This window comes from Xiphias gladius, chromosome 14, assembly GCF_016859285.1.
Source record: "Xiphias gladius isolate SHS-SW01 ecotype Sanya breed wild chromosome 14, ASM1685928v1, whole genome shotgun sequence".
NCBI classification, from domain to species: Eukaryota; Metazoa; Chordata; class Actinopteri; order Istiophoriformes; family Xiphiidae; genus Xiphias; species Xiphias gladius.
In genome coordinates, this window is record NC_053413.1 from 22,023,846 (window position 1) to 22,048,133 (window position 24,288).

The 24,288-nt window shown below is 40.5% G+C and overlaps 1 protein-coding gene across 6 annotated transcripts in view; it reads right to left on the minus strand.

Annotated features, from left to right (window-relative positions):
* The window catches only part of LOC120798534 (piezo-type mechanosensitive ion channel component 2), a 92,189-nt gene extending 67,901 nt beyond the window's left edge, over positions 1–24,288 (minus strand). For 5 of the 6 annotated variants that reach the window (XM_040142873.1, XM_040142875.1, XM_040142874.1 and 2 more), the window contains exons 1-5: positions 23,954–24,288; positions 16,522–16,617; positions 11,471–11,596; positions 4,248–4,290; positions 1,189–1,351 (exon numbers count right to left, since the gene is read on the minus strand). In XM_040142873.1, the coding sequence (XP_039998807.1) occupies positions 1,189–1,351; positions 4,248–4,290; positions 11,471–11,596; positions 16,522–16,617; positions 23,954–24,017 (492 nt within the window). In that variant the 5' untranslated portion in view covers positions 24,018–24,288. The remainder of the gene's footprint in view (positions 1–1,188; positions 1,352–4,247; positions 4,291–11,470; positions 11,597–16,521; positions 16,618–23,953) is intronic. The other variant, XM_040142871.1, reaches the window with a different exon arrangement.

The following is a 24,288-nucleotide window of genomic DNA, read 5'->3' on the forward strand; positions in this document are numbered from 1 at the left end:
CTCAACACTTACAGGGAAAGCTCTATTCAAACTCTTGCTCGGCTCCTCCCAGCTTACGAAGCTGAGCGCGGACAGTATTGACGGAGCTGGACAAGAGGCTGTCCACCCTAGTGGCCACTTCAGCAAGTAAAAACATACTGGGAGCTGAAAAAAAGGTATCACAATATCAATTATATCAATTATGGTCCCCAGAGGGTGGCACTTTTTGTGTGACTGCATCAAATGTCATCTTTTCACGACTGTGAACTGTCAGACATGAACTGCCGCCTGGAAATGTTGACAAGCTTCTAGTCTGAAAAATAATTAGTCCTTTTCCTAGTCCAGAAACCAAAACTAGTTTGTGTGAGGATTTTTACCTCGGGGCCAACTGAGGTGTTTGGAGAAGGTCACTCCAACCAAGATCTGATATTTTCCTCCTTATATTTATGAGAACATTCTCATGACGTGAGACATTGCTTTTATTTCTCAGTTTAGTTTCATGCACACAGTCCCTAGATGGTTTTAGATATGTATTACAATACACTGACTTACCCACATCTGACAGTATGCAGATGGTTCTTATTTTATGATTAGTTTTTGGCATTCTTGCCTTTATTCTGACAGTCAGTGTGAGGTAGACAGAAAAAGAGAGTGTTATGACATGCAACAAAGGTTATGTGGTATGCACCTTAATCGTCCGGGTACCAGGGCGTCCCATAATTCTTTACTCTTGTACTTCAAATTAGGCTCTGGAACAATTGGCCTATAGATCGATAAGTCGAAACCACGGCACCCCTTCATAGTGATATTTTTCATGGCATTTTTGTTTAGAATTTAATCAGATCATCTACTCCATATGGGTCTACCATTGACTTTTCTTGAGTTATTGTGTTAACAAGAATGCGTCCACAGAGTCACAGATGACATAATGTCCTGCATACGATGTACCATGAAGGTGGGATATAAAAATTTAGCTAATGTGAGTAAATGTTGCTTAGTATTATGTGGTGAAACATTATCGAATGTACAATAAAAATTGGAAAATGACTAAATATAGTGGCAGCCTTCGCCTATGTTTAAGGTAAACTTTGGCAACCACTTTGGGACAATGTAAATTCAATATCTTTGGGTTTTTGGACTGTTGTTTGGACAAAAAAAATACAGACAGACAGACGCAGGACACTGCATGCCACCACAAATGAAACCCACTTGCTCCTCTGCTTCGAAGTCAGCGTTGTACTGTGCCATGTCCTCAGACGGCCTTTTCTGGACCAGACTGCGACACAGCAGCCAGATGGCCAAGCCGACCACGAACATGCCAATGTCAGGGATGAACACCCGGATGCCGTTCCCCGCATCTGCACCAATCACACTGGGCACAAAACAGAAAGCAGAGGACACACACTGACAGAAAGCAGATGCTCGGTTCCTGAAAGTACACATGAATCCCAATATCTCCCCAAATTGCGACTTGGAGCCATCTCGCAGGCCAGGATCATGACCAACTGAAGGAAAATGAGAAGGAGCACATAAAGCTAAACTACTCATGGGCGATTTACTCCTAATATGGAACAGTTTTTCTGAGGAATCCAGGGACTTGTGATTGGTCGTTTAGTTGACTTGGACGTGGCCCACAATTCACTTGTGCTGTCCTGCGTTTGAATCCCGCCTTGGATATTTGTCACATGTCACCTGCCTCTGGTCTGTCCCAATCCTTCATGTGTCCATGACTGTTTTAAAAAGCCAAAAATGGTTCAACGATCTTGCACGGACGTTGTCACCGAGTATTATCTCCCTGCAACTGCACTCAAACTCATGAGAACAGATATTGCTGTTTGTTATGTGTGTCTGCACCGTCTGGATTACTACTCAACTTCATTGTACTCTGTGCAATTCTGTATTGATTCTGTAATGACCGCATTCTGTATTTCAGAAAACACAACCTGTTCACATGAATGCAGGTTTTCCGTTACTCAACTGTTCTTTTAATATGTGTGGTGTCGAACGCTTCGGATTTTATATGGAGTACCACCCACTTTAATGAAATCAGGCTTGCCAGGTTCAGATGCATTGCTATTAACAAGTGAGTGAAATTCCATTAGAACAAAAAAGGCCATGAGAGAGTGTTTTTTTTTTTCCCCCTGAAAACTGCAACCTTTGTTCATAATAAGGTAGTGTAAACAATTATCCCACCGCAGCTCTGACTTCTCTTTACACTCCTGTACATCTGACTTGAGTTCCTCCATACAGGCAGTAAAAAGGAGACAGCATCCGCCTGTGCAGCAAATGCAGCTGTAAATATTGTATACGCTGTGTATGACCTTAAAAGGATTGAAACTAGTTTAGATTTTTCGGATTTGATTCCTATTGACGACTGCTCTTCATGTCTGCATCATTTCAAGTCTTTCAGCGTGGGCAGACAACATTTCTTAATCCATTTGTCTACTCCCATCTAACTAAATACCAAAAGCTTTGTTCAAACAGTTGCCTTGACAGCTACAGTAACATCAGGCTTCACATGATCCCGCGTGATGTATTTGTGCTGCCCGAGGACAAGGTTTATGAGGTGCTATGATCGCACGTACAATTTAAGCAAATTAAAATTGTCCTTGAAATAGCTAACAGGTTTCGAAACCTTTAAAACTCACTTTTATCATCCAAACCGAGTTCTATTTCCGCCTTACCACAATCACACTGCATCCTGTGTTTGGCCACCAAAGTGTTTTCTTTATGTTTCATGCTGAGCTCAAAGTCTAATTAAACTGTTCAAAATAAACAAAACATACTGGTGATTCTGTGGCACAGGCTGCAGAGAAAAAAGCTGGCCAAATGTTTGGATCTCAATATAAAACAACTGGTCATTTCAAACAGAACCAATCTCATTGTGGATATAAAGCTAATAAAAGTTAACAAGTTGAAAACAGATTGCTAGCCAAGACGATGGAAAACGCACACGTAGATAAATGGTCGGGCCTTTGGCTGCTGTTGGCAAGTTTAATCTAATCAAGGACGTCTGTTTCCATGTACTTTATTTGTTGTGAAGCTTCACACATCCTCACATGGATGAAAGAGATGGAAACAAGGTTGAGCCAGTCTCTTCAATGACCCCTACACACCCACTGCTCATCATGTGTGAGAATTACAGTAACACTAGCAGTCCTAAGACCTGTCAAATAGGGAGACCACAAAATATGTCCTACGCGCTACAAATATTTGGTATATATAAAGGATCTGAAAAGGTCAAGCTGGAGGAAACTGAAGTATCTCTCTGTGAAAAGACCCACCGCAGCTCTGACTTCTCTTTAGACTCCTGTACGTCGGACTTGAGTCCCTCCATACAGGTGGTAAAAAGGAGACGGCATCCGCCTGTGCAGCAAATGCAGCTGTAAATATTGTATATGCTGTGTATGGTCCTCAACACAAACAGTTAAATGCAGGCGGGATAAAATGTTTATGGCTCTACTTCCACCATTTACAGTATACTATCCACAGAGGGCTGAGTACTGGAAAAAGGACGTGGCTGCGTTTGGACATTCCCGTACTTAGGAAACCACATCTAATACGATCACGGGGGTGTGAGGAGACAGACACGGTGGCAAAAGCTTTGAGAAATAGGCCTGTCAACTGATCGTCAGACATAACTGGGTTAAGCGTTCATCCAGAATCCACACAGGGGCAGGTTAGGAGCATTTATAAAAGCTTGTCAGATGACGAGCCAGGCCGGCTAAATGCAAAAAGTGTTGCTTAATGTTATCGTGGGGATACCATATTGGAAAGACAATGCATCCACCTACCTGTAAAGTAAGAAGAACATAAGAACCACACGTATGGTCTTTAACAGAAGAAATAAAATGTCCTTTAAGGGTTAATTTTGGTGTTGACTTTACATGGAAATTTTTAAAAAGTGCCATTAAAAGATATCATCATATTTTATTACATAAAGGTTTTTGATATTGCTGACCCTCCATTTCATCAGCCAGCAGTCACTGAGCTGAGTCCTATCACGTCCTGAAAAAACATTTCAGTTGCCCAACTAGGTGAAATATTAATGCTCAGTTAAACAAAATCCACACTTGCATATTTTACGCTGCATGATCGTTAGGAGAAATGTGATTTGGAAACTGATTTTTTTTTTTTTTTTTTGAACACTTGAAGGAATTTGTATTCTGGATATCACTGAGCTTGCTAAATGAGTGATAAAATTAGTTGCGCAAATCAGTTTAATGATTGCATTTGTCGTGAAAGTGCTGAATTCATTACTATCTTACCTTTCAAAGCCAATTTGTCTTATGGATTTCTCCCACGTGGAACCTGGACAGACAAATAAGAAGTAATTCAGTGATTACAGCTATTGTTTGGCAAAGAAATATACCTTAACACCTTTCATATCACAGTCATTAAAAACAAACAGCTGGACAAGCAACAAGCAGAGCTGTTATGCACAACGTTCACACAAGTTAGAAGAGATCATTCCCATTACTGTATCCAGTGTATCAACAGCTAATAACTGCTGTTTATTATTCAGTATCACTATAATATGAAGAGTGACGATCTCGTCTGTAAAAGAGCTACCAGTGTTTTTTAACTTCTGACAAAACAATTCATAACATCCCGCTTTAAATCATTCGTATAAGCGAAAAATGGGGGGGGGTTCAGCTCATACTTAATTTCATTCAGAAAATAAAAACATTTTATTTCCTTGTTTTTTTTTTTGGTTGTTTTGGGGTTTTTTTGTTTCCACTGCTTGGACTGGTTGAAATGTTCCCGAATGTCACTCTAGCACTCCAGAGATTTCCAGGTATTCAGCTCTCACACTGAGCAGAGCTGTTGAAGGTTGATTGGCCTTTGTTCTGCTGCCAGAGAAAACATGGCATCACTTTGTGACTCGAGGATCTCAACTCAATGACATATTGATACATCCGGCTGTTCTGTTGGTGTATTAGGTGACTAATTAAGCTGCGGTGCTGAAGTTTCTGGTTTATGGAGCACAGTGAGGAGAGTTAAACACACATCAGCGGCAGTGCTTCACTCAGATGAGCGTAACTCAACGCAGACAGCAAACAAAGCACTTCATTAGACAGATTTAAATCTACTGTGTCACAATGCAAATAAATATGAAAATATGAAATATATAAAATATATGAAATTCAGACTATAAAACTTGTTTTATAACCTGTAAGCTACAGTATTACCCCTTAAAGAGTACCATCAATCTTTCACAAGAGTTGAAAAGCTTTGGTTTTATATGGAGGCAAATAAAAAAATGTGTAAAGCAGAAAAAGAATAAATTTCAAAAGATTAAACAAAAGATAATCGTAAGGGTTTTCTCCTAAATCACGCACACACACACACACACACACACACACACACACACACACACAAGGTATCCAGTAAAGAAATGAGTCACACTAATAGGCACTTTGTCAGAAACAGGAAAGAGACTTTAATTCCACTCAGGGTGGATAAAAAAACCACTGAACTGTCAGCGCTAATCCTGTTGTTTCTTTATTATTCATCTCTTAGCTAGCTAATAGCTTCACTATCACAGATGTTTTGTTTCCAAATCCCTCATGCCTGGCTGAAGGTGCGACGGCCAAACCTATCCTTCTCCCTCTAACAGATTGCCACAAATGAAATATATTCAGGTCCGGGCAGATCTAGAGGCGAACAGTGCGTGGACATCGGTGGGTATGTGACGGCAAGAGATAGCTGAGAAATTTAACAAAACGTCTGCGAAGGGAGGAGCCCACATGACTAACCCCTGATATCAAACACTTCACCAACGGTCCTCCTCAAACTGAGATTTTAAGACATCTGTCCACCTCCATACAACTACTCCCATTTTCTGCGACTCAGTGATGGACAGCAGATGCTGCTATGACTCACCCGACTGTGTAGCAAGACATCAGCCCCGTAAAGGCCAAAAATAACAAAATGCCAAATGCTAAGCAGTAATTACTATAATGGCAATGCACTTCACTGTGATATATTATCTAGAGAAGGGTGATATGACATTATCAGAAATCACAAATGGACCTCAATAACAATACAGTAAATTAAAAAGCTGACTGTCCTTAAGCGTTGGCACCTTATTCTTTTAAATAGCTAGGATTTTTTTGAAAGATATGCGGGAAGATACTGTTGTGAACACGTTAAACTGTTTAAATTGATTATTTTTTTCCTGGCTACGAAATGCTGCATAATCAAATCCCCGTGCATAACAAACTATTTAGGGACACATTGCTGATTTTTCTCAAGAGTTGGTTGAGACCAAACCAGAGACAAAAGGTCAAAAACAGCTTAATGAAGCTTAAAACAAAAACAATGTGAACACATAGCAAATTGCGTTGGGTTTCAGAGATTCTTAGTATCAGTATCAGTTAATGTTTGGGATGCCAACTTCTTCACAATACAGTTTTCGGGTCTCTAGTCTAATTAGCGAGCCATTAGCGTTTCTCTCATTTACAAGCCAAAGTAGCTTAAGTGGACAGGATGAAGGGCAGTGCCAGAGTCTTGCTCAGGAGGAAATAAGGTCCAATGATGTCGTTGTAATCCCTAATAATGGGCCACAGAGGCTGATAAAGTTCATAGATTACGTAACGCCCCCGTTTGATTAGTCAAATAGAAACCCTTCAGTGTAAAATATCAGCCCAGTGACCACAGGGAAAACAGAGTGTGTTTCAGTGATTCCCAAATCCAAACATCTGCAACACCTAACTTCACCTAGCCCAAACTGAGCCTACAGGTGTCAGAACAAATCTTGTGTGTGAAATAATACACGAGGAATGCCAGAGGTAAAGTCAGGCAAGTCTGATCCACGGGATGAAGAGACGAATGTTGTGTAACACAGCATTGTGAGACTTTCTTCCCGTGGAGGCAAGGCCACTTTCCATGCCAGCTGTGCACCAAAAATACCTGTCCTCAGGCTTAATGTGAACATCATAAAACAACCTTTGTACTTGCTGGCCCGTTAACCTCTCAGCACAGCACTTCCCTGCGCTCTCTCTTCGATCTCTGGGGCCCGATGCCAGTTGCCCTTTTTCCGCAGAGACGTGAGCTATGCAGCGTCGACGTTTCAGCACATCATAACTATTATCTGAGAATCTGTATGCCAAGGGAAAATTCAGTAAATATCTCACATTTGGGGAATAGCAGACACGATGTGTGTGTATACGGAGGCCGGTAAAGGTACAATTTACGGGAATTAACGAAGACTATCCCTGAGGAGCTTGTCACAAAACAGCCATTCAACAGGCTTTTCAGCCTTTATGAGCTAGTGAAACACCTAATGCCCACAAATATGGGTCAAATCATACTTGCACATTATTTTTTATGGGTTGTTTTAACCAACTTAGTGGCCAGAAGGGTGGGGGTTGCCACAAAGGACAGTGGCTGCCAAAAAGTTTAGACAATCACCGGAAAAAGTATCTGAAAGTCATTGTAGTGTATTTGTTTCTGTCACTATCTGACAATTTAGTTGACACTATCTGAAATACAGCGAGCTCCACCCATCTGGTGCTCTCCGACGGTTAACAAACTCCCACAAGTAAATGTAAATCCAAATGCTGCTCCCACCATGTTGTGTCAGCACAGTGGAATGACAGATGACTCCAAAGGAAGTCATCTGGCTCCAGCTCATCTGGTGACCAGTTACTGACCTGCTCTAACAGCTGGAGGTGTTAGCTTTTTTGGAAAGGTTTTCTCATTCATACTCGACTCCGTTTACTTCTCTAATGGTGTATTTGGCCACTGCAAATAGAGGAAATTATATGAAGTTTTCTGGGGGGAGGATAACCGCCTCGCCATTAAGGAGGACTCCTTGTTTATACTTGGCTGCCAAAAGGAAAAGGGTGTCGAGTGGCTGAATACCAGATATAGAAACCTGAGATAAGGCGTTTTCTCAGAATGTAGGCAGTGGATCAAGGGGACAAAGAGTAATGTCTGGCTTCCCGTTGCATATGTAGCCCGAACTTAACAATAGGAATAGGATGACGTCCAAATCCAAAGCCCAACAATATGTATACAAATCATCATGGTGGAGCAAAGTCCTAAATTTCCAATTGTACATGTATATAAAATATTTTGCAATATTCTGTAGAGGTTGTCTCGAGAAATGCGCTGTACAAGTGTTTACTTTACAATACAACCCTATAATTTTGTGATTGTGAATGACATTTTTAGTCTCTCCTCAGCTCCATATTAAGTTTATCACCATGAGTGTGTGATGTTATGTTTCTCTCCCCTGTGCCTCATTAATGGTCATTATGACAGCCAGGTTCCAGTAGATGTTTACTATGAAGCAACTCTGAGCAGTCCAGTGCTCATTACAGGGACTCTGCTGTTAAATGTTTCAGATAATGACTCAATATGTTATTCATTCAAGTGCCAATGGACCTTTATTATATAATACTTACAGACAGCCATAGTCCTTACTCAGCTCCTGTAATACCAGGACCAGGCTGCATTATAGTGCCTCCAGGAAATAATGTAGACACAAACTCCAGTTTTTACGAAAGTTTGGAAAAGTCACAAATTGTCCAAAATCAGAAAGCTGATCCGTGATTATTCTTAGGGTAAGTTAGATTATTTTAGTAATGTAATAATGTTGGTTGTTGCTAACATGGTATTTATGGGAATTATTTCAAATGCCAATATTTATTTCAGCGCAGTCTAGGATAAGGCTGGTGATATTCTATATTTTATTATTGTCACAAAACCCCCTAGAAAAGACTGAAACCAATAACGTATCAGTCCGTAACTTTATTATACTTTATACTACCCTGTCTGTTGCGCACAGCCCGAGCCTCTTGGTTCCTTCTGAAGATGTAAAACTTAACAAGACTAAAACTGCAGCCACAATTACTCCCTATTTACTATATAGTGCACTATATTTACCTTCCATTGTGTAAATTTACCCTCAAAATTTCCACAATGGGAAACAGTACGTTTCCATGGCATCTGCACTACTTTCTGCATTTCCATCCTCCTCGACCCACGAATGTCGAAATTTCATGGCAAATCACCCAATATCTTTTGACGTTTTTCAGCCTGAACCGCAGCGTTGGACCGACTGATAGACTGACACTGGCATCCCTAGAGCCAAGAGCGCTGGCGGGGCTAAAAACTCTTCACAAATACACAGCAAACATTAATTTTTTGAAATAGCTATATAATTTCCTAAAACAGCTGGGCACTCTCATTTTAACAAACGCTACTTAAAACAGGAGTAAATAGTGCGTTTGGGGGGGGGGGGACTATTTTCAGCCACGGAGTAACACACATTTGGTGCTGTAGTGAGCATTTACAGTATTAGGACAGTGTACGGGGGTTTGACTCAAGATAAAAGTGAGTGTGTGTGCGTGTGTGTGTGTGTGTGTGTGTGTGTGTGTGTGTGTTCATGGTAATGAAGGAACAGGTCACCCAGTGCAACAGCGAGGCTCGTTCATGTGTTTTTAAACAGTTTTTGGACAACAATGGTGCTTTATAGCAAGGAGGAATAAGACACATCAGGCTTTCACTGCACAGACAACACTCGTTAGTAGGATCAATTCATTATTATTAACAAGAAAAATGTAAAATATCAACAGACTTATCCTTTAAAGCAATTTTTTGTGCTTTTGTCATGAAACTCTACATGTTACGTGTTCTTGCCCATCTTGGTTTTTAATATCTTTGAACTATTTTTTTAATAACTGATTCTCATTTTTAACATGTTACCCACTGTTATCCATTAGATTCTGTATTTACTGATCTACACATACAAATCAGTGAAGCAACCGATCAACAATCAGTCGGTGAACTCGCTGTTATGAAATTGAAGCTTTTCAAAGTAGAAATTATGTTGCAAAGATTCACAAAAGATGTTCATTTGTTCCACGAATTTACAGTCCTGTTAATGCAGGTAGCTATTGTTTAAAGAGACAGATCAATAGACAGACAGATGGATAATATATAGTTAGATATGGTAGACGGATAGAGCTTACGCTCTCATCACACCAGGGTTTGAACTGCCAAAAACTGCAGCCCTTGAGACCGCAGAAATAAAGATTTCCTTGAGTGAATATTTAGTCTGCCCTCTCTGAACAGCTCTGTGTGCTTTCGCCTGAGGCGATAAGGTTCGTTCTGCCTTCTGCGCAGAGTTGGCTGTACTTCGACGACGGAAAGCAAGGTACTCGCATTAGAAAGAACAAGTCATCAGAACACAAGGTCAGGGTCTGTCCTGCGGAGTCACATGCAAAATTTACAGTTTGATACAGAGTTTAATGAGAAGCCCAATGCCAAGTATTAACACCTTCCCAACACTGACTCGGTAGCTTACAGTGTTTGCTTTACTGGCAGCAAGAATCTCTTTTTCTGCGCCACCCATATGGCACAAGGCAGCTAATTACATTGAGGAATGTGTTAGATTCATAAATCTTCACAATGTGACAAAATCCAGTAAGAGTAAAGATATGTCTAGAGATTGTGAATTATTATTAGAGAGCATATTTTACCCTACTCCTGCAAATGGAACATGTCTTCACTTAGTTTTTTGGATGGAATCTTTCCCTCAGGCTGTGAAAAAAGCTACACCTTCTCTAGTGATATACAACCCCGTGACACTGCATCAATAGCTCAGGACGGCCCGTGTGATGGATGGGCCACACGTGTGCGCACACCGTTGAGCACATTCTGGCCCAAAAGTGAGAGATTTCTCCGTTTTGGTCTTACATCACTGTTCAGAGAGAGGGAATTGTTCTGGACAGAAACAGACTTTTTGAAAGAGCCACGTAGCACTAACGCTGTCAGGGGTTTAGAGTGTTGGATTCCTGTTTTGACCACCTTAAATTCCATCAACTGTGCATCCCTGTCTCATTAAAATTACGTTTATGTGCTACTGATTTACAACAGCTAATGTTTGGAACAAACATAATGCCACTTGGACTACATTTTTTATGACCATGGTGGGGAAACGTTTTTTATACGCATATCTGCTAGATCACAGTATTTACTTGGAGCAACTAAAGCATGATTAACACTTCCATGGTTGTTTGAGCAACTCAAAGCACTTAATTCAGGTGCGATAAGGGAAGATGGTGCTCTTAAAATAAGTCAAGTAGGGCTGCAACTTGTGATTATTTTCTTTGTCGATTAATCTGCCAATTATTTCTGCAATTATTTGTTAAGGCTATTAAACATCAAGAAAATATCAAAAAAAAAATGCCCATCGCAACTCTTCAGGGCAAAGGTGATGTCTTTAAATGTCTTGTTTTGTTCAACCAACGGTCCAGCAGCAAAACATTTGGTTTACAATGATATATGACAAAGAAAAAGAGCAAATCAGCGAATATTTGGCATTTTTTCACTATTTTTGATTGAAAAATATTACTGAAGATATTAGAGCACCTGCCTCCCCCTTAACAAAAAGAGTAAAAGTGTGCTTTGGTTTCTACATACCCAATACACCTCACAACCTTTAGAGCCTTGGCTATAAAGGCTGCAGTGTACTCACAGTTGAAGTCGGAGGCGATGGAGTTCCCGGCCAGGAGGCTGTTGACGGTAATCTGATAGATGATGTGGAGCAGTAGGAAGGACATACTGGTGAAGCAGAGGGACTGCAGCAGGCGCCCTGTGTGGCCTGCGAGAGGGAGAACAGCCACAGTGAGTTCACCACCGCCAGCACTCAGTTTAAGGATTTCCACATGTTATTTCTGCACTCAAACGCAGAAAAAGTTTCTCCGCTGGTTCATTTTTTTAGACACAGAGAACTTTGTCTAGCATATGGGTGAAATTTTGCTCCTCTTTGAGTTGGGCAACATTACAAAGTGCCCGGTATTTCTGGATTCTTACAGTACTCTTAGGGCCGTTCAAGGAATGTATTCGAACATGGACAACTGTTTCCTATAGCAAAGCTCGGAGAACAATGACTCATATTCATGTGATCAGCTGTGGAGCTGTTTCGAATTAATTGGTTAACAAAGTGAAGGTGACTGGGAGAGCACCCAAGGGGGAGTTTCTGTGGATCACGATACATATCCTGGTTAAGAACTGGCAACACTAACACATAGCAAAGCTTATTTTGGTTGAAAAGTCAAATAAACATTACACTGGATCATAAGACCTCAAATTCCCCCTAAGTCTCCAATTCTTCATCAAAGGATCAAAACCAGCCTTTAAATCATAGCTGATTTGATTCTTTGGCATATATATGGGGCCCAACATATAGGCACTGACTGACCCAATGTCTTCCCTTTAATGTAGGTTAAGAATACAGCTGTCAGTGGACATAACTGATCCTGGGAGGGATGGATAACAGGAGTCTGGGGAGCTGCCACAACTGTTCAACACATGGCCATTTTATAGTGCACCTACAGGTATTTGGGATAATTTCAGGAGTTGTTATGGTGATAATTTTCTACAGTAGGGTTTTTTTTTTCTGACAACCTCTTATTACGAAAAAGGAAAATGTCGATCCGCGGGGAAGAATGAGCTAGATGAGACTTGATGATTCTTTGACGACACAATAACAACATTGTGCTACCAGCCCTGAAAGATTAAACTGTCCTAGATATCTAAACAGTTTGGTCCACTGGCTCTTCATGGGGCAACATCTCCATCTCATTAAATTTACTGCATCCTCGCGGGGAACACTTAACGGTTTTACTGTAGTATGGCATAATATCCTGGCTGAGGTGAAGCACGGCTGCTGAGCCTCAGGCCTCCGAGGGCTGACCTTATCAAACGTGCACAACAACACATCATGGCAGGCTCATTAAATGTTGACGTGAAAACAATTTGTGCTAATTTCCCATTGCAATTCCCTGGGCTTTCACAAAGAGGGAAAAGAATGCCTGTAAATATGAGGTACGAGCACTGTTACTGAGCTTCTCCATCCAAATGGGTCCAAGGGCTCTGGACAATGCAACTGTTTTGGCTCTGGCCCCTTTTTTTCCCTATTTATTAGAACATTTTTGCTGTCTTACGGCTCATCTTGAATAATTATTTTGCTTTGCCTCAATTTTCAGTCTCAAAATGCCTTCCCAAGAGTGATTTTTAAATGCTCCCAAAACAGAGAGCATTGTTCAAATTTAACAGTTACTTCTCTTTTTCCTAATTTATCAGAGAATTGCATCCATTTGACAAGGTTAAGACCTGATTTAGCCACATGCTCGTGCCACAGTATAGTTTCAGAAAAGGTCGGTGAAACTGTTTGAACACCAACGCAATCTGGCCTGTTTAAGGAAGCCCATGCCAAACTTAACAAAAGAGACAAAACACGTCTCAGATCTTAGAAAGGTATGATAAAGATGGATGATCTTAGGCCAAACTAGGAGATGCATTAAAGCCAGACGCCCTCCGTTACAAGTCTACCAGCTAAAACGTAAACCTGATAAATCACCCATAACACCAAACGTTTATACAAATTCATGCAACAGTACTAAAAGGCTTGCCCAAGGGAAACTGTCATTTCAGTGACCATTCAAGACGGCATACAGCACCTACTGTAAGGGCTCTTAAAATGCCTGCTACCCATATGAGAGTAATAGTTTATGTTTTTGTTCACCTCCACTGAGAACTGAATGCCTTCAAGGGGGAGTGGAGCCAGATACTGCAATTAGAGAGTAAATCACAAACAACAACAAGTTTGTCTCCAGATGCGACTGTAGTCTTTGCATACTGTCATGTCCTTGGGCATACTGCACCGCTGCAGCTTTTTTAAACAAATTAAACCCTATTGAAATATTCATGTCTACATTTGGTTTAAGTTAAATTTACCGATTTAACTGCCACATGTCCTTTAAAACTGAGCAGACAAAATGAAACGGACCATCAAAACAAAGCGCTGAATTTAGCTCGATCCCTTCCCTAATTCTATCTATAATAATTTTAAAAAATGTAGTGTGTGTCTCTCTTCTGCACAACATGATGGGTTTTTTCCACATTTGTACTGTCATTGGATATTCTGGATGTTTACAGTAGGTTTTTTTTCAAGTTACAAGTTACATAGTCACAACAGATTTTGATCATCTTTTTAAGATTATAATCAATGACATAATTAATACAGACAATACCACAACGTAGTAATTACCTTTAAACTACCTTGCATAATGTATGGACAAATTACAGTGTGCAGCCATATTTTGGCAGTGCTCCCTCAACTCTCCCTCCACTATAACCAGCTATAATTTAAAATTTTATAATATTATGTGGAGCCCAAACCAAATATTTTCCCCACAACAAATATTTACCCCCCCAAAAAAAACCTGTTTATTCTACAATGATAATAGTTTCCAGTCGTTTCATAATCAGTCAAAAATATTCCTGTGACTAAGACCCTGTTTACTGAAACGTCCTCATACCGTGTACTATTGTTTCTCCTGGAGTCCTCCTCCCAGATGACAGACGTGAGGCAGACAGACGGGATTCATGTCCTGGCAGGTGTTAAACTAGGAGACTATCATGCTATCTGACGCCTAGGGCCACTTGCTGCACTTCTTTTGTGTTTTTTGCTGCTTTACATTATCCCCTTACAGTAAATGCAACAATGCCTGGATAAAGGTTAAACAAGGTTAAACGAGCTGGTAAAAGTTTATCACATCAATTTTAGTTCATGAGCGAAGCTCCTGGAAACAAAAAGTTCCTCAATGCCTCAGTGAGATCTTCCTGTTTACGAAAGTTTACAGAAAAAGATATAATATATATAAGCTTGAGCTTTAGGGCATTTAAGAGGAGAGGAGATTTCAAAAACGACTTCCTTTGTTCTAGTCATTTCCTCATCGCTGGGAGCCATCGTTTTTCGACTGCACTGTAAATGCTGTTTGTGATCGATACCTTGTTAAGACATCCCTGAATTCATAAAATCTGAATCTGATAAGTTAATACAACGTTAAAGAAAATTCACAACTACCTGCCCGGTGGAATTATATTCCAATGGGAGAGTGAATGGGGTTTGGAAATGGAGCAAAATTACCTCTCGATACAAACTCCATCCCAGTTTCAACAGGAAATTAACTGACTTATTGACTAACTATTTTGATAGTTGATTAAAAGTTTGGGTCATTTTTCAAGCAAAAATGCCACAAACTTACTTGTTTCTGCTCCTCCAATTAGATGATTTATTGTTTTTTCTCTGTTTTATAAACTGAGTGAATATCTGTGGGTTTTGGACTGTTGATCAAACAAATCAAGACATACAAAGACATCACCCTGGGCTCTGGGAGACAGAGGTATTTTTTTCTTTTATTTCTTTTTACACTTAACAACTAATCGATTAAATGAGAATATACTTAGCAGATTAATCTACTATGAAAAGGATTTGAAAATGGCCATTAGTTGCACCCTTACTTGTTACCCAGGAAAACTTAATCCTAACATTATTGTTGAAGTCAACAGCCATCAGATACATCAACATTCATCTTTACTAGGAGACTTCTCTCTTTAACTATTGATGAGAGTATAAGTGGTCCACTTTCTTTCCTCCCTCTCTTCCTCCTGTACTATTTGATTGTTATTTCAGCTGGAGACGAGCAGAGACGGCTCTTGGACTGGATGCGGTTCCCTCCGCCAATATGGGTTTATGTATTATTAAACACTGCATGTGGTCTCCTACAGGAACCCATGTTATGAGAGGTCTGAGAGGTGTGCAATTTAGTATTTAGTGAGGGGAATGCATAAAGGTGAGGCTGAACTTGGCAACCGCAATCCCACATTCATCACCCGTAAGGAGAACAGTCATCTCAGTCACTTTTCATAAACCTCAGAGGTTCATTGTGATTTATCTCTCTTTACAGGACGGGCGGCTGCCATGTTTTAGTCGAAGGATGATGTAGATACTAGTTCACCAGAGTTGAGTGTGGCTTTCATTTACGGAACTCTTTTCTAAACCAAAACACCGAAGGGCCTAAATATCAAAATGCCCTGGCTAAATTAACTAATAACACTTCACTAATAACACTTGTCAAATGCTCGCAGGTCATGGTATTACTAAATGAAACCCATCTAAAGAATCTTAGGAGCAACTTTTAGTGGTTGGCACTTATCAAAAACAGCCCTCACCCCGATTTTCTTTTTTTTCTCTGAAGGATATTTTATAAGCTTCAGTGGGTCTTTTTTTCTCTCAACTGGTCTCAACAGCTTGTGTGTTCAGTTTTCTTCTATTATTTTTTTTTTTAATCTTTATTTACATGGACATTATCTGTGCAAATAAATCAAACCCAAGCCTAAAATGATCATATTCATCGAATGGACACGAGATCTGGCCCTGATGGACACTAGCTTTCTATCTCAGATCTGGCTAGCCGTGGATCATTTTTATTACTGCAGATGGTTTCATACCCGCACTAAATGATATTACCTTTCATGGCCTGAACCAAGCGTGCGAAATCCATCCTCATCTCAAAGAATTTCAAGTCACCTAGAGAAGGGCTGGTTTGTGTTATAGAGAACAATATTGCAATTCAAACTGGAGGCTTTTGGGGAACAGTCAAGATTCTCTAGGCGACGGACAACACCAACGCCATTGTGCGTGTGAAGCTTCAAAGAAAGTTACAGTGCGGCTCTTACCCTGCATCGACGTGCTTGTGGGCTCCGCGAAGAGTGGGATAAGCAGGAGGTAGATGAGGTAGACGAAGGACAGGGCATTGTACCTGAACAGGCAAGCTGCAGAGACAGACAAAAAAAAAAAAAGTTAGGCTACAAATCCACCTTTTAATCATGATAAACAGCAACAAAACTCCATTTAAATACCAGTACTGCAAAAGGATATTCATAGCTTGGTGAGTAATACTGCACAACAGTACATAAAATGCAGAAGCTTTAAGTGGTAACAAGCTGCTTGGTCGGGAGTCATCACGGAGATCAGCTAAACACAGATTTGAGAGAAACATGTGGTGAAACTCATTAAAATGTTCCTGGTGTACAAAAGCTGCTCCTACTAATAAAAAAAAGCCAGAACATTCCTGTGACCAAACTTTACACTCCCAAAGGTCATTATCTGTTTTTTTGGCCAGCATCACAAAAAGAGCCTGGGCTTAATTCAGTCATTCAGGGAATTGACCTTTGTTTTGAAGTACAATAATCACCCGACAGTTCTTGGGTGTTAAGAGAGAGACGGTTAACTGACTGTGCTGCCAGCGGTCACATCTGCCCCTCTGTGCTGTTTAATGCCTCACAAAGGGCAGCTTTGTATCATATGTGAAGATTTCATTTTGCAAGAATTCCTGGCGCATTTCACGGATTTCGAGCATTATTGAAACTGGATCGTTTTTTTTTTTTATGATTAAAATCTGGAAATCCACATATCAGAAAGTTTGAAACAGAGCGCCGTCATGCAGCAGATGCCCCTTAAAATGCACAATGTACTTTCGGAGTTTTGAAAAGAGGAAAAATTATTTTTGGTTGCCAAAACTTTAAATGAAACACAGCCACGTGAAACATGAGGAGAATGAAATGTTATGACCAGTGACTGAAAAGACATCAATGTTTGGTTTTAGCCTTTTTAATCAAGGACTAAAGTGAGAGCTGCCAATAACGTTTATTCATTTCAACTTTTTGTAATATTTTTACTGTAATTTTTGCATTAGATTTTTGTTAAATTTCATTTCATTCATTCGGCAACTATTTTGTTAATTAATAAATTCTTTAAGAAAATATTTTTCTGGTTGCAGTTTCTCAAATGCGAGGATTTGCTGCTTTTCTTGTTTTTATTTCATGGTAAACTGCATATGTCTGGGTTTTAGACTGTGTGATGTGATGGACATTTTACACCGTTTTCTAACATTTTATGGACCTAACGATTATTCGATTAACCAGTAAAACAATCGTCAAATTGTCTGAGAAGGAAAACGATCGTTAGTCGCAGCCCTACTCTACTTTGAATTCAGTCAAGCTTGAATTTAATGCACTGTTTCAGTATTTAGGATGTGTCACTACACGACACTAGATTATGTAACTCCACACACTCACCCTTTCCCCGAACGCTCCCCTTACACACACACACACACACCTGTCCAAGCAAATGAAGCTCAGTTAAAAGTTAAAACACTTAAGTGCAAACATGGCTTCCAAAAACCATCAATTGATGTATTGATCCGTAGCGCACCTCATTTCCCCGAGCCAGACTGACCATCTGCCCTGATTGGAGCTTTTACCAGTTAAACGGCTCAAATCACCTGCTGAGGGAACATCAGTCAAAAGGGTCCAGAATGAGCCACACTGTAGCAAACACCACTTCAACACTGAGGCCTGTACATGAAGCATATTTTGAGTTTTTTTTAAAACAACCTGAGTACTGAGTACATCTGTAAAATCAGCTCAAATAAAAGATCATGTGACGTTTACAATTCCCAGTTTTCCAAGTTTTCCTTAAGTATGCAAAAAATGTGTGATACGCTGCATAACTTCTTACATTTATCTGAGCAGTTTCAGGTCAGTAGGTAGTGCGGCACGGAGGGAAGTACACAGTGACTTTGTATGAAATGTGGACTCACATCCTGACCTCCCAAATTTCTCTTTGCGGTTATGTCAACAAGCACAAAGTTTACAACCTTGTCGGCTCCGTGAGTTGCCGTCTAAGTCGTAGAGATCGGCCCGTCTGGGCAGTTACTGGTCTTGAACTACTGAAAAATTAGACTTAACTGCTGAAAATGGTGCTTTTATTTATCTTTGCACACTCAATGGACCTATTCATTGACATATGACTTGGCGGTGACTTTTCCCGTGCGTGAGCACCACAGTGAGTGAACGTCCTGCTTTTCTCTGTGCTCAGATCCAGACCAATGAAAACTAACAAACGTTTAACAAATATTATGGGTGCTGTCATCTTTGGGCAAAAGCACAAACATCTGTAGATTATATTTGTGATTGAGTTTCAAGTATGCGTGAATGCTTGACATGCCCAACAGACAAACCACAATGACACAAAAAAATAAACGCACTTTATCATTATTGGTCAAAAGTTTCCTTTTCAAACATTTTCAACAAGTAGGTGAGAGAGTTTTTCAGCCTCAGCCTCTTGGGTGAACAAGGAGAGAATGACTCACAATCTTTAATTTTTGGTCTCACACTCTGCACCATTTCTATCCCCTCCCACTTCATTTTATCTCCGTCAAATGTCGCATTAAATAAGCTCTAAACCTGCCTATTTTGCCCACGTTGGCAGTCTGGAATCTGCTGCCCCCATTATCCATCTGCTCATTTACAAATCTTGTGCAGTCATTTTGTATCTACACTGTGTGGAGATAGAGATAATCTATCTGTATCTGCATCGCTCTGCTCCAGCTGCGAGCCTGCAGACACTTGACCACAGTCTTCCTGACCATTTGCCTTCCCTGTATGACTCACCATCTGAGGATTTTTACAAAAGGGAATGAAAATAAACTGCCGTTGTTTTCAGACATCACATTACTGCAAAAATCCCCATTCACGGGTGAATCGCGCTTTTGTCTTCCTCAATAAAAGCTATTATTACAGACACACAAAGGCTCAACACAAAGAGGCAAAACCAGCCTTAAATGTGAAGTAAGGGGATCAACTGACTTCAGAGTTTGAGCCCAAAAACACAAATGTGTTGATAGAAGATAAGGTGGTGCAGAGCCTGGTCAGGCCGAGCAGGGGGGGAGATAACAGAGGAATCTAAACCCCTCTGAATAAAACAATAAAGATGATACTTTTTCGAGTCTATGCCACCACTGTGCAGAGGTCTATTGTTTTCATTAAAAAAAACTCAAAACTAACTTTTCCCTGTCAAATCTAATTTCATATGCAAGTACTGGTTATTTTCATTATTAATCCATCGAGTAATCATTTTCTCAATTAATTGATTCATTTGGTCAATAAAATGTAAAAAGTAAGTTCCCCTGAACCCAAGTTGATGTCTTCATAAGCCTTATTTCGTCTGATTTACAGTCCGAATCCAAACACGCTCGGTTTACCATCATAGAAGAGGAAGGAAACCTGGAAATATTCACATTTCATAAGCTGAAAACTTATAACTGATTACTTAAATGATCAATCAGTTATCAAAACTGTCGCCAACTAATTTTCTCTCGCTTGACTAATCGATAAGTCAACTATTCCTTGCAGCTTTCATTTAATTGAATTCAATTTTAAGATAAGATGTCAGTTTGCTGGAAGCTGATGATAGCCGCTAACCATCACTAGCTTAACAGCAAAAGCTAACTTTTGAAGAGTACCAAGCGCTGTGGCCACAAATGACTGTTACAATATATTGATAAATACTATAGCTACAGCATAAGTATAAGAATCATAATAATTAATAATCATAATTCAACATATTGACTCGGTAATGTAACCGGCATTAGTAAAGAAATCAGATGAAATTTGCTAACATTAGCTAGCATATATTGAATTGAACTTGGGGGTACTATTGGTATTTTATTGCTTATGAATTCAACTTTCCATTTGCAGGAAGAAGACTGCGTTTCTTTATTCAGGAGTTATATTTAATGCCGGTGGCTTCTGATAAATTAACCGGCTGGCTCTAATAAAGCTAAAGGTTGTAAATTTAGCGTTTTGGGTTAGCACCACGCTAACTGAAGACAAGACCATTGTCTTTCATGTAGCATTACCTCTCCTCTAGCCTGGCAGTTCAAACTTTGTCAGATCCAATTAGTTAAGTGATTCTGCTAATCGCTGAAATTGTTTTTTTTTTGTTAACAACCAAAAAACAGTTTCTAACTCATCATTCCTTTTTCTTTGTTTTTTTTTCTTATGTGCACAACCCCTTCTCTAAATGGTTTACTGACTGAACTAGCATACTGAGCTGAACTGTTGGATCACATATTTGACTCTCTCTCTGATTCTTTCACGTTCAACAACGTTAAAATGAAGGACAAACTTTAAATTGGCCCTTTTCGACACAGAGCACGCCTAATGTCTGGGTTTTCATTTTCTTGTGTGTACAGCTCTGCCTCTGACTCACTTTGCATAATCAGGCGGGAAGCAGGAGCAAATTTGACAACCTTTTTTGAATTCTTTTTTATGTTCAGCAATGATATAGTTAAAACCAAAGTTTAGAAATACGCTTGTTTTTCTTTACATGATTCTTGATCTTAAACAAATCTATTTTTTACCACATTTTCAGGGATAATTGTTCAGTTTCTGCTGTGCTTCGGTGTCGTTTTGATGGAAAGATTTTTCTTACTATTACACCTATTAGAATAGGCCGATGCTGTGTATTTGTTATCACCTGTGATAACTAATCTCGGTGGGCTAAAAGCATTATTTGTACAGCCAGTTCTCCTCTGGACCACCATGATGGTGCCAACTGTGGCTGCTTGGGGGTTTATGATGCAACAGCACAGAATCTGTGGAACGATGTGTAAGCAGAAATTGCTTTTGTCTTATTGAATTAAAACTCAAAAACAGAAACAAGCATCATGGTTCCAGTGATGCTCCCGGCAGCTAAGCATCTGCGCGTCCCCTGCCACCTCTGCCTGTCCTTATTCGTGCTCTACTCGGTGGCAACCTTGCCCCACTCCACACAGCTGACCTCCTGCTCTGTCTGTACGGTCACACCACATGTTCGATATCAGATCAGACATTTGGGAAAGTGCATGCTCATAATCATGTTCACACTACAAACTCTGCCAGTAAACACATAAACAGCGGCCTGTTTGATCAGCGAAACTGTAACTGTGTGCAAAAGTGTGCGCGGCTGCAGGGGGGGACTGTGTACACACGGGCCCAGCAGTTCTGTGCTTTTCAATAGAGGTGCTGTCAGATGGCCAGCAGGAAACACAGACTGTAACGTCAGCAGACAAGTTTTTCACTGGGACACGAGAACGGCGAGGATCGGAAACGCATATTACACCACTGAACATGTACAGTGAGTGAGATGTAGGCGTTTGGAGTCGGACAACATCTGCTGTGCTGTTTATTCAGCACTAAAAAGGACCAAAAAAAAAAATGTAATGTAATATCCTATTTTACCACAAAACACGTGACATTAAAGCCAAAACTAAAAGAATTCGGGGCCAACACAAGAGACCGAAAGGAAATTAAACCTAAAATGATCCTAGCTATCAGTGTGACAATGGACTGAAGGTTATGGATTTAGATCAGGTCCACCCAGTAGTTTTAATTAAGATGAGATCTGTGGCTGACAAAAACAGAGACAATGAAAAAAACTCTCGTCCTTAACGCCGTCTGTACTTGTATACGTGCCCTTCTTTCCACTTCACATTTCCTTCATCCTGTCAGTTACTCCGAACAGCTGCAGTGAATGACAAGTGTTCATTTGCACTTTGACAAAACATAAAATATTAAAGGTGTGTTTACGATAAAAGGGAAGGCAATTCTTCTCTCGCTCACAACCGCATTATTAATTCATACTGTTAAAACGACTTTCCACGAATTAATGGAGACAATGCATGGCCTCACAATTGCTTTTGGAAATCGAGGGGGCGTCAGGACGTCAGGTGATGCATTACGGCGGCACCGAGTGGGTCTTATCTATAGAATTATGCTGTTAGCTTTAAAGGTACGTCAGCGCAATAAGTCTAACGCAGACACCACAGCGGAACCTCAGCGGCAGTTAGACGCTAATCATTTCTCACTTGTGGCCTACCACAAAATTACAGCTTTAAACACAAAGTAAGCTGCATTTAATAGAGCCTGCATCCAGGGTGTGATCATAGCTCGAAAAAGTCACTCTTAAGTCCAATTAAGCTGCCAAGTTTGAGTATGACTCACCCAAAGCTGCAGAGCATAAAAACTTAACCTGAGCAAAACATTCAACAACACAGCAACAATAACTCCACCTATGTGGAGCACTTTTCCTGACAATGTTACAACTGCTGTAAACAAACCCAAAAGACTCGGGTTTTCTGACCGAAACGCGGAGGAATGAGAAACAACACAAGGCACGTAGCTCTAACACTGTCACGGCAATATAAATGTTAATTAATAATATTAACACTACAGGCTACATGACTGTTGTGTTAATATTACACTTGTCCAGCTGCTGCTACACTTGTCCAGCTGCTGACTGGACAGTGTCCTAAACAATCAATAACAACACTGATTCATTAAACAAAACTCAGAAACCACAATGGAAACCAAAGAAATAGATCACCACTACTATAAACAGGGAAAAAAAAAAAATGTTTATTTAGCGTTTTTGTGCAACCTCTGTGCATCGAGATTAAATTTTCTGTCACATTCAGAGTGAGATAAAAACCGATTAGAATAAAACAGACTGGTAAACAAGTCTTTGAATGTCGGCTATTTTAGTATCAAACACTGTGAAAAGATAAAAAAGATGCAATTAACATTAGTCTCCTTTTTTTAATGTCAGATATTTCAAGACATCCAGACTGACACATAAACACTAAGCAGTGTGCAAAGACTCCCGAAGGTTGCCTTTGACGCAGCACTGCTCTGCTGTGTATCCTTCACCAAACCCAATGCAAGGTGACAGCCGAGTGAAGACCAGTGCTGGTACACCATTGCTGCTGTTTGTAGTTTGCATAACGGCAGGGCGTACGACTCTTTGCACTCTTGTTTGGGCTCAGTTTTAGAGCGCAGGTCTCGGCAGCGAGGATGGGACGAGTCTGTGACCTCCGGCATCCCGAGGTCAATCATCAAATCATCTCAAATTTCGATCAAACTTTCACACGGCCACAAATCCGACCGCTGCTCTGAACGTCCCGCGTACACAAATACTTCAAGTTTGTTCAAATCAGATTTTGAATCCATTTCACCAGAGATTTATATCAGTGTGCACAGGTGGGAAAGGCCATTTTTCCTAACAAAAAAAAAATACTTACTAAGTAAAGATTACTTACACTTAGTAAAATGATTAAACCTTCCTTCAAAGATACATTCAAGTATAAAAGCCGTATAGGATAGTGAATAAACTTTAAGAGTGTTGGATAAACTATTAATGGCTCAATCACCCAACCACACCTGGAGCACACGTAGCTCTAAAGGCCTTTCAAGAGGCGTAAAAAGTGTGGATTAAAGCAAAACTCACCAGCTGCGAGACACACAGGCAGCAGTAACCTGAAGATCAGCCCGCACACCACTTCAGAGGCCATGGCTCTGGGCAGCCCTTGTTGAATCCGGAGAAAAGCGGCGGAGGACTGTCTCTCTAGGGTTCCTCCTGCATCCCGAGCTCCTGCGCTCTGTCAAATCCCAGCTGGCATCAAACTGGTGCGCTCCTCCGGACGGCCACATCAGCTCTCCCGGATGACACCTGGACTCCGGTGGCTACTCCGCGCTGAGGGGGGGGCTGCGCACTTACAGAAGTTCACCGCAGCGAGCGTGTCGCCGGCAAAGTGGGGGTCGCCATCGTAGTGGTTCAGTGGC